Source organism: Aulostomus chinensis, chromosome 1, assembly GCF_037954235.1.
Source record: "Aulostomus chinensis isolate RoL2024-O1b breed Wild chromosome 1, RoL_Achi_v1.0, whole genome shotgun sequence".
Taxonomy (NCBI): Eukaryota; Metazoa; Chordata; class Actinopteri; order Syngnathiformes; family Aulostomidae; genus Aulostomus; species Aulostomus chinensis.
The window spans coordinates 60241028-60255470 of NC_141320.1; the positions used below are offsets into that span (position 1 = coordinate 60241028).

The following is a 14443-nucleotide window of genomic DNA, read 5'->3' on the forward strand; positions in this document are numbered from 1 at the left end:
ATGGAACGTAACCTGATTAATTTAAGGTGCATGAAGTCACCCAAGGGCCTGCAAGTGCTCTCAAGTCCACATAGGTTTTTACATTTTTGAATTGTTAATCAGACTGCCTCAGATCCAATGTGCAGCATGTGTTTTTTTCCCTGTTCTTGTGAAGCAGATGCAGCTCTTCCTCCAGCCATGTTTACCTTGGCACCGTCTGTATCTGCCCCAGCAATTTGTTCAGGATCTGTTTGAAGCTCGCATGTCATAGATTAAGCTTTACTCACGTCAAGATTGATGCTTTCAGAGGTAATAATCTGTCAGCCTTTGTCTTTACACCGGCTGACCTTTAAGGCCAAACACGCCACCACAGTGATGGATGAGGAAAATATCCTGTTGCGATTGAAACGCCACACACCTCACAGGTGTCTGATTTTCCAAGCGCCGTCCCTGCTCAAGCTCCCGGATGTTATTTAGCAATTTTGAACCTCAACTTCACAAGAGGTATTTGAAACCCAGTCCAAAATGATTGCGCACGCAACCGTTTTACCACCCCAACCGTCCTGTGCGCAACTCGCGCTTGTGCACGGGAGGCTCGGCGTTTTCCTCGGTACGAGAATACAAGGCAGGCAGCAGCATGTTGGGCAGGATGTTAAGGGTTAAAACCGGGTTTAAGGTTTAAACTTTGCACAAATTCACTTGCTGATCTATTAAGGAGTTAAATTATGGCTACAGATGTTGTAATTGTAAGCAAATTGAACCTCAACTTGTCATTAATGGTGCTCAGTCTCTGCACATCTAGTTTCACTGAAACTGAGTCTAACAGGGGACCACACTCCCGCCCCCCGTCCTATAACAGGATGACATCATGGGTTTCAGCAAAACTGATAAACGCTGAGGAAAATACACAGCAAGGCTTTGGGAATAAACAAGATACAGAAGTCTTTGAAATGGGAGTTTTAATGGTTACAGAGAAGAAAATAAACTTGTTTTTAAAATTGTATTTACATTTGGGTTGACTTCCAGATATGGTGAGCTAAATTATACACACACACACACAGCGGATGCAACAGGCCATGATTCGTTGAGTCTGGACATTCAGTTAATGGAAACATAATACAAACATAATCAAAACCAAAGTAAAATCTGATTTTTTTATCTGGAGTACAGCACTGTGGAAGACAGGAGTACTCAAAGAGATGCTGAAGAAGGAAGACGTCGCTCTTTAGACCTGGCTTTGTTTAGTCTGTCACAGATGCTTGTCTGAGATTGTCCTCTGACTAAAGTAAGGAGGACCAGCTTGTTCTCAGCTACTTGAGTTATGTTGTCAATTAAGACGCAACTTTTCTCTGTTGGGTAAAAACACTCCCTACAAAGCAGGTCCGATGTTAAAATCCATCCAACGTGCGCTCTCCTGTGTCCGAGATCAAAATGTCGGATTATTCAATGTCTTATTTCCTGAAGTAGTTGATCTCTTCCTGCTTTCTTTATCGGTCAGGTCTTTGGAGGCAGAAGACTTTGGATTTGCCGTCTCCTGATGCAGTGACAGCGATGGACGCTTCCCTGTTGTGAGAGACACGAGGACAGCGGAGATGAAGAGAGAGGAGTAAAGCCACATTGTTTCAGCAGCCGTACGTTGTAAAGCTAAACACACTGAGAACATAAAACAGTTAACAATCACATACGACAAAAAATAAAACCTAATTTTTTAACATAACAAGACTAAACCAGTAAAAATCTGGTGCTTTTTGAGCAGAAACTGAACCTGTTGACTGTGAAGTCCAGAATCTCCGCAGTGTGGCCGCGGTACTCGGACACCATGTTGCCAGAACGAGCGTCCCATAAGCGCAGCGCCCCGTCTAAACTGCATGTCGACACCACTGAAGAAGAATCCTCCCACTGAAGGTGAACAATGCCAGCCTGGAGGCGAAGAGATAGAGAAAAAAAATTTTAAAAGTCATTAGTCAACATAATGTTAAACAGTTGATACCAGAATAGGTTTTCTATTTGCAAAACATGACAAGAAAAGCTAGCTGGACCTCCCTGCCTGCGCTAACATGGCTGCTAGGAGATGATTCAACTGTGACACCACGCTGATTAGTGAGAATGCATGGCAGGGTGGATGGAAACAGGCCTCTGCGTTAGACAAACACTCTCTCTCTCTCTGCTGTACCTCATGTTGACACCTGTGTCTCAAGACCTGCGTGGACAGGTCGTATATGGCCAGAGTCCCGTCTAGGAAGGCCACGGCGATGAGAGGAAGGCTGCAGGAGGGAAGGGAGATGAGACAACCAGCTGGAAGCATTTAGAATCTTAAATGCTGCTCGTTATAAACCTTACATGTTGCAGAATCCTACAGATTCAACAGAATTGGACTCATCCTCGTCTTTGCCTCCCTCCACAGAGAACGCTCCGACCACCTGACACACACACACACACACACACACACACACGCTTTACAAACACTTGACACTTTCTCCAATGCTATGAGTGCTGTCTTGTTGGAGTCGTCATGGCACCCACCTTCCCTGTCACAGTGTTGATGAGCTTGGCACAGCCGTCCACTGAACCCGTCAGCACCAGGGAGCCGTCCTTGTTGAATGCAAGGCAGGTCAGCGCCCCCTTGTGTCCATCCTGACCTGCAGATTGAGGTATTGTAAGTATAAGGATACTGAACATGACCAAATTGCTCCTTTCCACCATTTTTCTTGACATAAATTATCTTGTTCCCACATTTTGTCGCTATTGTCCTTTTTTTTATTGGACTGTAACTGTTTTTGATTCATCTTTTCTAGTTTTTAATCGATCTTCTTAAGAGAAGCTCTACTGCTGCATTTCTCCTCGAAATAATCCTCACAAAAACGCTCATCTTTTCACCACACTGTTATCTTTACATTGTTTTTTGAATTGAGTGTGAGACTCACCTTTAATGACATGGATGGCGCTGCCCTGCTTCAAATCCCACAAGCGCACTGTCCCGTCTTCATAACCCACCACGGCCCGTTTACCTGCACAAGATGAATTTATCTCCTTTTATTTCTGAACATTAGTCAAAGTCTTCATCCAGTCAGCGTCTATGTCTCACCATCAGGAAGGACTTTGCCACTGGTGGCCTGGCATGCAGAACTCTGGAAGGTTTTACAGTCGCCTGCTGGGATCTTCCACATCCACACGTTGCCGTCATCTGTTCCGGCCAGGAGAACCGGAGCGCAAGGATGCCACTCCATCCACTGAGGAGGAAGCAGAGTGGGGAAAACCAGCTATTAACCAGGATTCCACACAGCAGCATGTAGGGTTGTTTGTAAGGCTCGAACCTCCAGATCTCCCACTTCAAAGGACCAGATCTCCTCTTTGCTCTCTACTTTCCAAACTTTAATCAAGCCGCTCATGTCCCCCAAAGCCACCAGGGTGGAGTCATGGCTGAACATGGCGCACGTTACGGAGTCTTTGTGACCTGCGGAATAAGAAGAAGAAGAAGAAGAAAAAACAACACGTTGCTGTGATGCAAGAATGGTAAGAAACCAAGACAAGTAGTGTGTGGTTGGTTAGCGACTCTCACCTGTGCACTCAAACAGAACCTCGCCGTCGCTAACCCTCCAAACATACGCCTTATCATCCTCCCCTCCTGTTACCGCCAAGCTGTTAGTGGCCGGATCCAAGCTGACACAAAACACAGAACCTGGATGGAAGCAACACACAAAGTTGGAAATTATGTGTGTCTGACAACAGCAGCACACACACACAAAGAGTGGGATGCTACCGGTATGTTTGGAGAAAGTCAGTTCGCTGTCGTCATGCTCTGCCTCTGCCTCCATCTCATCCTCAGTCTCCCAGCCTTCATCATCATCGGCATCGCCGGGCTCCTCGAAGTCCACATCCTCCAAGTCGTCTGCCAAATCATCTGTCGCAAGGAAACAGGTGGGGATTGATGCAGTTGAACCTGCTTCACAGCTGACTGACAGTCCAGTAGTGAGACAGAGGAAGAACAGATCTCACAACAGTAAAAAGACAGAAAATGAAGTTACAAGTATCATCAAAATAAACGAATGCTGTTAAAGTACACATACATTCAATGAAGAAATATCTTTGAAAGAAAATAGAAAGAACAAACCTTTTAGGAAATCAGAAGTAGTAGCATTTATCCTTTTAAAAATTATAATAAAAGATGAATACTGGCAAAATTATGCTGTATTTTTTATCATGGTACTGTAACGAAGTTAGTACGTTTAAAAAAATACCTGCATGAATATGAAAGGAAAATACAAATCAAAAATACATAAACCAAAGATAGTTAACAGATGAAAGCTTGTTCATGATGTTTCATTCAACAACTAAACTGTGTTATTACGAGTAAAGAGAGGCTTCTGGAAGCACATTAGCATCCTGTCATATGTAGCAGTCCAGAGGTGTAACAGTGAAGGAGGTGATACCAAGGCTTCTACCCACCAGGACCGGGCTCCGTCTCGTTTAGGTCGATGACTTCGATAATTTCTTCATCTCCGTGGAGTTCAACCGAATTCTCCTCGGTGCTGTCCATGCTGTTAGCACGCTTCTAGCTAGTTTAGCACCGGCGCGAGTAAAGCTAGCTAGCTCGGCTCTTTCACCGCCTCACGCGACAGCACGTAGACTCGTAACCTGCTTCGATCTCATAAACCAGCCGTTATAAACGTTTAGGTAAACACGAGTTACATGACACAAACACAGGCTCTCATATTTTCTTCACGTGTTCCGGTGTGACTAGAGCTCTTTCCCCCTCTAGCCCCGCCCCTGCGTAATGACGAATGAAGCGCGCGCGCGCGTTCACTGTAAGCACGCCCCCGAGATTCTATGCTCGTGCCACTGAGTTCCCGTGGAGCGCGCTCTGGGTGCAAGATGTGTGTAACGGAGGGGAGGGACACATTCATGACTTTTTCGGTTTATTTGGACATTTGTCTCCATAAAACCTCTCTTTGTTGCGTTGTGGATGTGGTTTTATTTCCCTTTCAAATTCTGCCGCCGGGAAGTCAGGTGGTCAAGTCCACTCGGGGAACAGTTTGTGAGGATAAACACCTTTAAAACGTTTCCCAATTACAAAAACAAAAAAAAAGACTTCAGTCAAAGAACTTCTCCCAGACAGACGGGAGCAGTGTGATGACGTCATAAACCCGGTCCCATTTGCAGCGTCGTTTACATTGACGTCCATTAGATGGCAGTGTTGTAAAGAACGATTATATGACGGACAGAGATGAACAAATAAATAAAAATAGTTGCGATAATTATCCTATCAAACAATCATTATTGCTTACAATAAGTGGAATTGGATTATTCAAATACACCTCGTTTTGAACAGTGATAAGTTATTGAAACCAGTACTTTTCTGTGCTTTTTGCATCTATCAATTAGCATACACATATGTACATAAACATGTGCGTGTATTTCTGATGAGATTCGATGTTGCATTGTGTTAATCCAAGATGAGTTCGCATCACTGCAAGTATTTAATGTCTATGTCATCTCTCCTCACTGCCTCTGCTTGTCGTCCTCCCAAGCAGCCTTGTGCAGATAACATCTCCGGGTTGGCAGGTTTTGGTTTTATTTTAAAAATACTCCCTTTCTCCAAAGATGGCACAAGAAGCAAACCCCCCCCCCCCTTTTTTTTTTTTTTTTTAACCGGCCTATTACTTGAAATGTCACCATAATGTTTTCCTCCCGGTATGATTGTGTACAATACGCACACTTCTCTGCTACAACACTCGTGTCTCGCCTCCCTCTTTCTTTTCTCTCATTCACTGCTCCCTGCATGACTAACGCTGGCTATCCCGCTCGGCTCTGAGTAGTAAATGGAGACACATATATGAATCATCAGCGCTGACAGGTTTAGCGTTCAACATGTCTGGTATTTTAGGAGCAAAGGTGAAGCAATGGGTTGTAGGATTTTTAACTAAAAATAGCAGCCTTGCCGATTGACTGTTACTGCACAATCGTCGGCATGTTAAAAGTTTAGTTTACTCTTAACGCCCACTGGTTTCACAACAGGCTACTTTACATATGTAGGTTGATTCCCTCTGCAGTGAAATCAAACAGAAATGGCCGTCAAATCATCTGGCTTGCATAACTTTAAATCCAAAGAGTCCTTAAGTGAAATCCTCGTCACTCCAGAGCTGACCTCTGACCTCCCTTTGGAGTTTAGATTGCTGCAAACCAAACCAGAAGTCGTATTCCACTCCATTCTTTCTGAATCTCTCCATCACAAAGTTCCCTGGATATTTTATGAACGTTTAATGCAGGTTGTCGACTACTTCTATTTTTTTTTTTTTTTTCTGGTTGAGGGTTGTTTTGTTTTTTTTTGTTGTTGTTGTTTTTTTCTTTCTTTTAATGTCTCATGCCTATATGCTGCTGGCGCTGCGCGCAGACTGCATGCCCAAGTAAGTTTTACTGGCTGCGTGGGCCTTCCATTTCAAACCTTTCCCTGGAAAAATACAACCATCTCATGATGTGGTGAGATGTGGAAACATCAGGGTGTACGTTATGTAGAAATCTGCAGTGAGTGAGAGATTTATAAACTCTCCTCCGGGTTATGAGCAACGCTGGAAGAGGACGCTGAATTTTCACGCTGGAAAGTTAGATGACATGAGCTCTGACGCTGGTTACAGCCACTTTCTTCCATCAATCGGCTGTTTTTCTTTTTTCTTTTTTCTTTTTGGTTTTGTTTTTGTTTTCTGGCCGTCATGCCAGCCAACCACTTCATTCCGCTCCTGTTCACACAGACTTTAACAATGTCAAATTAATTGGGGAATATTTATCAGGCTCTTGGACACTTTTAGTGCAGCCGGCCAAAGCTGATTTTGAAGGATGATGCAAATACTGATCAAAGCACTGATACTTGCCCCTTGTAATTAGATTTGCTAATTTCCAAAGCGAAACGTGTCACTCTTTTTCTCCGAAACAGCAGTTCGGCCGTCATGAGACCCTCCGCTGTATCCCAGAGGCAAGACATTCCTCGAGGCTTCTAGCGGCTCCTTAAGGCGACGTTTGCTCGCAAATTAAACACCAGAAAATGCTCCAAAAAAGAAAAAAGGATGAGAATATCAGTTGACTGGTCACGCCGGCGCTGACTGAAGGCGGTTACACGGCTTTAATCCTCATCAGGGGTAACAGGAGAGGTCATACATGCAACCCAGATCATGAGAAAACATGTGATTCAGTCACCAGAGCAACTAAACATCCCATACAACATCAGTCGTGAGCTCACTTCTCTGGCTCGTCCTGTGCCTGTTTTCAGAAGAAGCCAGGAGGCATCTTGTACTCCACTACACACATTTATTTCAAACACGTACTGCCTTCTTAGATACTTAAAAAAACCACACACACACACACACACACAACTTGTGTGAATTGTATTTAGCCTCCATTAGTAGTTCAACCAAATATGTGAGACCTAAAGGTGTCAAATTGTCTAATATTTGTCTTTAAAAAAAAAAAAAAAGAAGAAGCTTTTTGTTCTTTTTTGGCTGGCCTGATCCTCGGTTTTAAGAACACACATCAATAGCTGACGATGTCACACTTAATCATCACAATATCCTCAAGAAAAAAAGGACTTTTGCTGTTTTTTTATTTTATCATCTTTCTGACCTTGAAGGCAGGATTTTTCTTTTCTCTCCTCCTTTTCTTCTAAGTCTTCCTCTCAGCTCACACCTGATGCATTCAAGTGTAACAAAATGCTGCAGGATGGTTGATCGCCGGTGGCGGTTTTCCCCTAACTTTAAATTCGGACTTTTATTTCTATATTTAATTTAAATTTTTTTTTTTTTTTTCCCCCCAGCGCATTGGGTGGGCTCCTCTCTGGCGTCATCAGAGCCCAGGAGCGACCCGTCATAACAACATTTCTCACTTTATCACTCCAGTAAGCTGGTTTATGTCTGAAAAGCAGGACACTCCAGAGTGTTGTTTCTTTATAGGCACACAAACACACATCCTGCCTGATCTGAAGCGTGTGTGTGTGTGTGTGTGTGTGCGTGTGCGTGCGTGCACCTTTACACACACACATAAAGAGTATCAGTAATAGAGGCCGGGAGCTGTTGCTGTGTGAGAGGTAATTACTCCATGCAGCTCAGTGAAGCTTTGATGGAAAGTTTTAGACAAACTGGCTCGACTGTAAGAAGCCTGCTTTGCTTTCTGCTCTTTCTCTCTCTCTCTCTCTCTCTCTTTTTTTTTTTTTTTTACAAGAACTCTTTACAGCTCCTTCTAGTTTCACGGCATCCTGGAAAGACTTTTTGAGTCTCATTTTGGCATCATAACAAACAAATGCACCTTCTATCATGATTTCACATTTGCTGTAAGTTTTCTTTCTCGCTGGCGAAGCAAACCTTCTCGCTGAGGTCTGCCCTGCTTTGTCTGCACGCTGCGTCTGACTCATGTGGGACCGTGTTGGGTGAGACGACAGCTTCCCTTCTCAAACCACTAACAGCCAGTTGTGTGTGTATGGCAAGTGGTCTGGTCCACAGCCTGTGTGTGATGTGTCTGCTGTGGTAGCAGAGCGGTAGTTTGCGCTCGACTGTTGACTTTCTAGCCTGATTGCTGCTCCTCTTCAAGCCGCCGGCCAAAAAAACACGGTGTATTTTTGGAACATCGTTACTCAGGATCCATGTTCTGAGCCATTTAAGGTACTTTGGTGCGGATGCTTTAAAAGACATCAGGACTTGAAGTGACCCACACTTATAAACATCAAGTCGAAGGAGGCGATGGTTCCTCTCCAAAACAAAACAGTAACATAATCAGCGATTTGGCAATGTGATGGGCACTGAATTGCGAATGCGCTGCTCTGGGCAAAGTAAGCCAATCTAATCCCTGCTTTGACATCACGGCTCTGGACACTCTCATTCACACACACACACACACACATTTGAGTGTTTTATGTGCGCACGCATCATCAAAAGCTCATAGAAAAACAATACAGATGTCTGTCACCTGCTGGCCGACTGCTGGCTTTTGTAGAGAGCGATGGTGATGATGATGATGATGAGGATACACACTCATTTCACTTCACGTTCAGGCCTTCACGTCTTAAGATAAAACGTTAGCTTTGTGCTTAGATGACCTTAAGTTTTGTGTGTTTAACTCGCCAATTTTGTGTTGTTTCGTGGCAGCAGATCTTCGCACTTTTAAGTTTTCATGCTTTTTTTTTTTTTTTTTTTTTTTAAATCGCAAGATCTTCCCAAATAGCTTTTTTTGTTTGTTTGTTTATTTGTTTTGTTGTTACGAGCCCCAGTAGCGGTGAAGACATACATTGTCAGGTTTGATTCATAAATATCTGGTTTCACAATCATTTTGGTCAAAAATAATTGTAAAATGAACAACAAAGATATCAGTCTAATCCATCACCAACTGAGAAAAACTATGGAACGACTCAAATTTTTTTTTTTTTAGCTTGTGAAAGAGCCTGTTCACACTTATTCTTTAAAAAGTGATCAAAAAGCACTTGAAAGCTTCCAAATGCTGATTTTATTTTTATATTTATTGTTTTTTTTTTCTGTCTCAAGAGAGTCTGTGAGCAGTGTTGTGGAGCAATAACACCACCTGTTGTGTTGTGGTGTACATATTCACACTGTTTTGTGCAATTGCAATATTATCATATATGCATTTATTTAAATATATGTATTTATTTATAATGTTATTGTCAGACTGAGCTATGGTAAAGACCCATTCATCTGCTGTCAGGCCTTAAAAGCTGCTAGCATAGACTCCTATAGCATCTTTGTTATCTTTCCTGTTTGTTTTTTTTAATTAAAAAAAAAACAACTTTATTCTGTTTTCAGTCTTTTTCATTTTAACGGGTCTGTAGCACGACAACATCCAGATGAAGGTGTGCGGCTCCCCAAAAACTGTTCATCTCTGAGGTTTACTCGAGCACAAAAACATCAGCGATGCCTCCAAGACCGACCACCTTACGTAACCGGTGCTCTCCGTAACTCATCCACAGAAATTATAATCCTCTGTTGCTATGGTTACGGCTGTCCCAACAGACTATCTTGTGCTCCAAAGGAGGAACGACCTTGATTAATAAATGCAAGTGGTAGCCGAGCAAGCTAAAAATAATAGAGAGACGAATCTGACAGTGGCGGCGGTGATGGAGGGGAAGGTGCTGGAGTGCCCTTGAGCAAGAGTACATGAATAATGATGTCATGGTTGTCTATTTTACCATTTATTTCTCCATCTATATCATTTCTTCTATCGTTAGAAGCATTAAAATCCTGACAACATGAATGAACCCTCAACAGTGTAACACCGCTTGTGTAACGCCGCCGCCGCCGCCGCGCTTGACCTTTTACCCCCCCCCCCCGTACAATTTGATATCAAGAAATGCTATAAACAAATAAAAGTTGGAAAAAAAATGTTTTTGGCAATCTTTTCTCCTCTTTTCTTGGCAGACACAGAGTCAGAGGAGCCCGAGGCCAGCGGAGGAGCTCATCTCAGTCTACCTCCACCGGGTGAGTGATAACACTGTCTCTGTGTGCATTGCTTCCTGTATAGAAACTGGTTAGCATATTACAGTAATCATGCCAGCTCAACCCCGGCGCCAGCGTTGCAGTTATGCCTGTGGGTGGCTGCTGAGATGCAAAATCAAATATGGAGTAATGGAAATGAAAGCATATTGGATTAGAGCGGGGAGTGGGGAAGGCTTTTCATGTTGCAATGAGCGAGAATTCAATAAAAACGCTTGTTGCAGTTTGCCAAGTGTAGGATAGTGTCGTGAAGGTTGGAAACGTTGCCGCACATCGCCGTCTTTTCCTGCAAAAATAAAAAATAAAAAAATAAATGAATGAATGAATGTATGCTAAAATGTCTCAGAAACAATTTAGATGTGATCTTGCGTCGAAAAACTACGATAGAATCAGGTGAATATAGAGACCTTCCCTGAGGTTACTGATGAGCAGGTTTTTGATGCTGTAATTTCTGGACAAATTCATGGATCACACGCGAAACAAGTACAACTGCCAGAAAAAGCCAAATCAACAACAGAAAGTGATGATAATAAGCTGGCTGAATAAATCAGAAATGTTCCAATGATACACAGATGTTTCCATAATTAAAACAGAGGAAATACCATAAAAACACACACACACACACACACACACACACACACACACATACTGGCGCTAACAGAGATTGTGTGACGGTGCGATGTCACAATATTGCAAGACAAACAACGAAGATACAAGCGAATGACATACGAGTGTTAAAAAAAAAAAAGTTACAGCACATTACTCTTAATTACTCTCATCAGAGGCATCAAAGACCTGATCCCCGTGAAGCTTCAGTGAATTTAAGACCATAACAGGGTGTAATACACCAATAATAACCAGCTGCAGCTTGGTTTTAAGTATATTTCTTGTTTTATACTTTTCAATGTGCCTGCTTGTCTCCATATCAGCAACGACAACAAGTTACTACAACTGATATTACAGAGCTGTTATTGGAGATGTAAAATCATGGGGGGGGGGGGGGGGTTAAATTGATAATATGATCCGTGTACTACTACTTGCAGACACTTTTCGAAGTACGAATACCACAGGAGTGCCCTGCTGCCATCGCCCCGCCTCTGCTCGTGCAGGGGCGCTCCATGTGACGCTGGGGCTGTAACAAAAAAAAAAAAAAGAAAAAAGAAAATCCAGTATGGCGGAATCTGTCAGGAGATGATTTTTTCTCGTCTCCCTTTACGCTCAGAGTCCCCCCCCTCCCTCCCCTCCCCCCCTACCCCCCACCCCCCTTTAAAAAAAAAAAAAAAAAAAAGAAAAGTGTAAGATGGGAGCGAAGTAGACGCGAGTGGGACTGGTGTCGGGACGAGCGTGCTGGGTTCCGGGCCCGGGGAGCGGAGCTGTGAGCGGGTGAGTCCGGTCCGGATGAAGGCTTTGATGTTGGTAGTCGGGCAGGGATGCGACGGGCACAGGCGGGATTCACCAGAACAATGTCCGGCTGAAGTTTACGCTTTTATTTTCCAGCTGCTACTTCTCCGAGGAAGGATTCTTGTTAGCAGCTAGCTAAACATTTCCACGGGGTTAATGTGTGTGTAGCGGGCGGGAAGTGTGTAGGCAGAGAGGAGGGGGGTGGACGGGAGGGGGGGGGGGGGGGTGCCGCCGGACAACCGATGTTTATTATGCCGATTGTTGCGGAGCTATTTTTAGAGCTCGGCCCGGCCGTAGGCTCTGATACAACCCAGGTTGCTCCAGCTCGGCTCTGTCGGTGTGTACCGGCGTTATTGTGGAGGTAAATGCGTCAAAAGACGGCACAGGCCTGCCGGGGAGAGAGAGAGAGAGAGAGTGTGTGTGTGTTTGAGTGTGTGTGTTTGAGTGAATGGTTCGGGATGGGCGGTGGTAATTCTCTGCATGCGTCAATCTTTTTTTGTGAATGGGGGCGTTGAGGCTATTAAAGCAGCATCAAAGCGCTATATTAGGGCTGTTTGCTAGCATCTTGCAACTAGTGGTGCAAGTTCTCTTGTTTTATCGAGAACCTACTAGATTTTTCCTGAATTTGTATTACTAGAAATAACACTCATATTCACAATGAGTCCAACATTTTGAAGCTAGTCTGTATTATTTTACTTCAGGGCTGCCTAGATCTGTCACCCTGCATCAAGCTAGCTCCTTTTTTAGGGACAATGGCATGAGCACCCCCTCCCAAGACAGAGTAGATGCCCCAGGAGTTGCATGAGGCCCCCCCACTCCACCCAAGACCCCACCCCTACTTGCTTTTCCATCACAAAGCACAAGTGTGTGCAGTGACCGACTTTTTTGGGGGGGGCAATTTGTCCTATGGCTGCACTGTCTGGCCCCTCTCGTCTTGAGACCCCCCCCCCCCTTTTTTTTTTTAATCCAACACAAGGGCATGCATCCTACCCCCCACCACCCTGCCTCACCCTGGGGCAGTTCTACCCCCTTTTTTTTCTATTCGTGGTGGTAAAGTCGACTCTGCGATTTGGGCTCTGAGCCTTGATTACATGTGACACTGGTGCTCCGGGCGCTAGGAATCGAGGCTACGCTCAGAAAACAAAGAAAAGAACAACCACTTCTTCCCAGAAAGAAGACCAGTCGGCTCTGGAGTCACCATCCCGTTGTAAAATCAAAACCTTTTTTTTTTCATGAATCTGGGACATAAATAATATCAATTTATTGCCGATTGACTATTCTACCTCGAAGAACCTGTGGCACTTCTTTACAGTGTTGTAAAACAATTCTTACTTTGCAGCATCATATGGTGAGGATAGACGTGTCAAAAGGGACCCGCAGAATTTTTTTTTTTTTTTGGAATGTGTGTGTTTGATTTCTGTTGTCAAGACAACGGCACATTAGCATTACTAAAGTCCAGTATTCAGCTGTCACTTGGAGCTCCTAACCGACAACGGGAAGATGGTTGTTCCTCTGTCCGTCCGACACGAAGCTCGCCCTCCATGTTGGACCAGTTTCACACGCGTTCTTTGTCAACCTCATTAACAGACAGTTTTTCCTTTTAGTAAACGTTTTTATAGTTATTAGCACGTTGAACTGTTGATGATTACAGATGACCACAATCCTCTAATAAATGTGTGTTTTTTTTTTTAAAAGAACCAACACAAAAACAAAAAAACCCTGACATTTGTAAATGTGGCTCTAGCAGTGTGATGCTTGTGTTTTAAAGAGGAGAGGGAGTGCTGACCTGCCTGTGTTTGGTTCTGTCTGATAGGCTCTGGTTGTACTCGACCCTGATTGGAGCAGCCCGACACAAAAGGCTCGTGAAGATTGGCTGCGCTGCTGCTGGACATCTGCTTCCTGTTTCCAGCCTTGAGGGATTCTTTGAGGGGCCGTCCTGAGCTGAGTGTTGGATCGGCCTGAACACACATTCAACACACACACACACAACACTCACACACTCTCCCAGACATCCACCGTTTTGGCAGGATAACAATCTCCAGATTGCTGCTGTGTGAATCACATCTGTAGTTGCACATCTTTTCTACACATACACACACACACACACACACACTGAGCTGGGTGCTCGCCTGCTGTACTGTGTGGACGCCCACCTGATAGAGCTGTCAGCGATGACATCACACAGTCATCAAGGTAAGATCTTCGTCTTACTGTCATATGTTATTGTGTGCTCAGGCCTCTCAGAATCCTGTTTTCTCATTCATGCATTTGTTCAGTCATATTGTGGGAATGTGAATGAAAATGTCCCCGCGGGCTTTAATATCTGTTTTTTTTTTAACGTTTAATTTATTTAACATATTTTTTTTCAGAAAAAAGGGGAATTGTATTTTTGATTGTTGTATCAATTCAAAAATATTGATAAATGAGATGTAAACAAAGTATATCCTTAGCATATTGGAGCATATGGAGCTGTAGTGGTATTTTGTCCCAGCCCCGTGCCATAACGCAGTAATACGTGTATGGTACTATAGTATACTTTCCGGTACCAGTAACAGGATTATATCCAGCAAGAGGTACATTTT

General features: G+C 43.8%; 2 protein-coding genes across 9 annotated transcripts in view; one reads left to right on the forward strand and one right to left on the reverse strand.

Annotated features, from left to right (window-relative positions):
- The window catches only part of LOC147272591 (histone deacetylase 4-like), a 64216-nt gene that overhangs the window by 4731 nt on the left and 45042 nt on the right, over window positions 1-14443 (forward strand). For 3 of the 8 annotated variants that reach the window (XM_086193854.1, XM_086193230.1, XM_086193692.1), the window contains exons 2-9: window positions 1478-1610; window positions 1736-1884; window positions 2384-2630; window positions 3071-3268; window positions 3380-3492; window positions 3806-3897; window positions 10386-10445; window positions 13675-14054. Coding sequence is in view for 7 of the 8 variants with exons in the window: in XM_086193230.1 (XP_086049356.1) it covers window positions 14033-14054 (22 nt within the window). In the remaining variant the exon portion in view is untranslated. Of the gene's footprint in view, window positions 1-1477; window positions 1611-1735; window positions 2636-2684; window positions 3269-3379; window positions 3493-3805; window positions 3898-10385; window positions 10446-11694; window positions 11844-12098; window positions 12223-13674; window positions 14055-14443 lie in introns of those variants that run through there. The other 5 variants (XM_086193308.1, XM_086193374.1, XM_086193548.1 and 2 more) reach the window with 5 other exon arrangements.
- aamp (angio-associated, migratory cell protein) lies at window positions 936-4739 on the reverse strand. Its single transcript, XM_086194055.1, has 11 exons — window positions 4426-4739; window positions 3740-3880; window positions 3539-3658; window positions 3294-3433; window positions 3065-3209; window positions 2904-2987; window positions 2503-2618; window positions 2320-2399; window positions 2153-2243; window positions 1745-1899; window positions 936-1542 (listed from the first exon to the last, which is right to left on the reverse strand). Exons 1-11 carry the CDS (start codon window positions 4514-4516, stop codon window positions 1467-1469), a joined length of 1239 nt encoding a protein of 412 aa, XP_086050181.1. The 5' UTR covers window positions 4517-4739; the 3' UTR covers window positions 936-1466.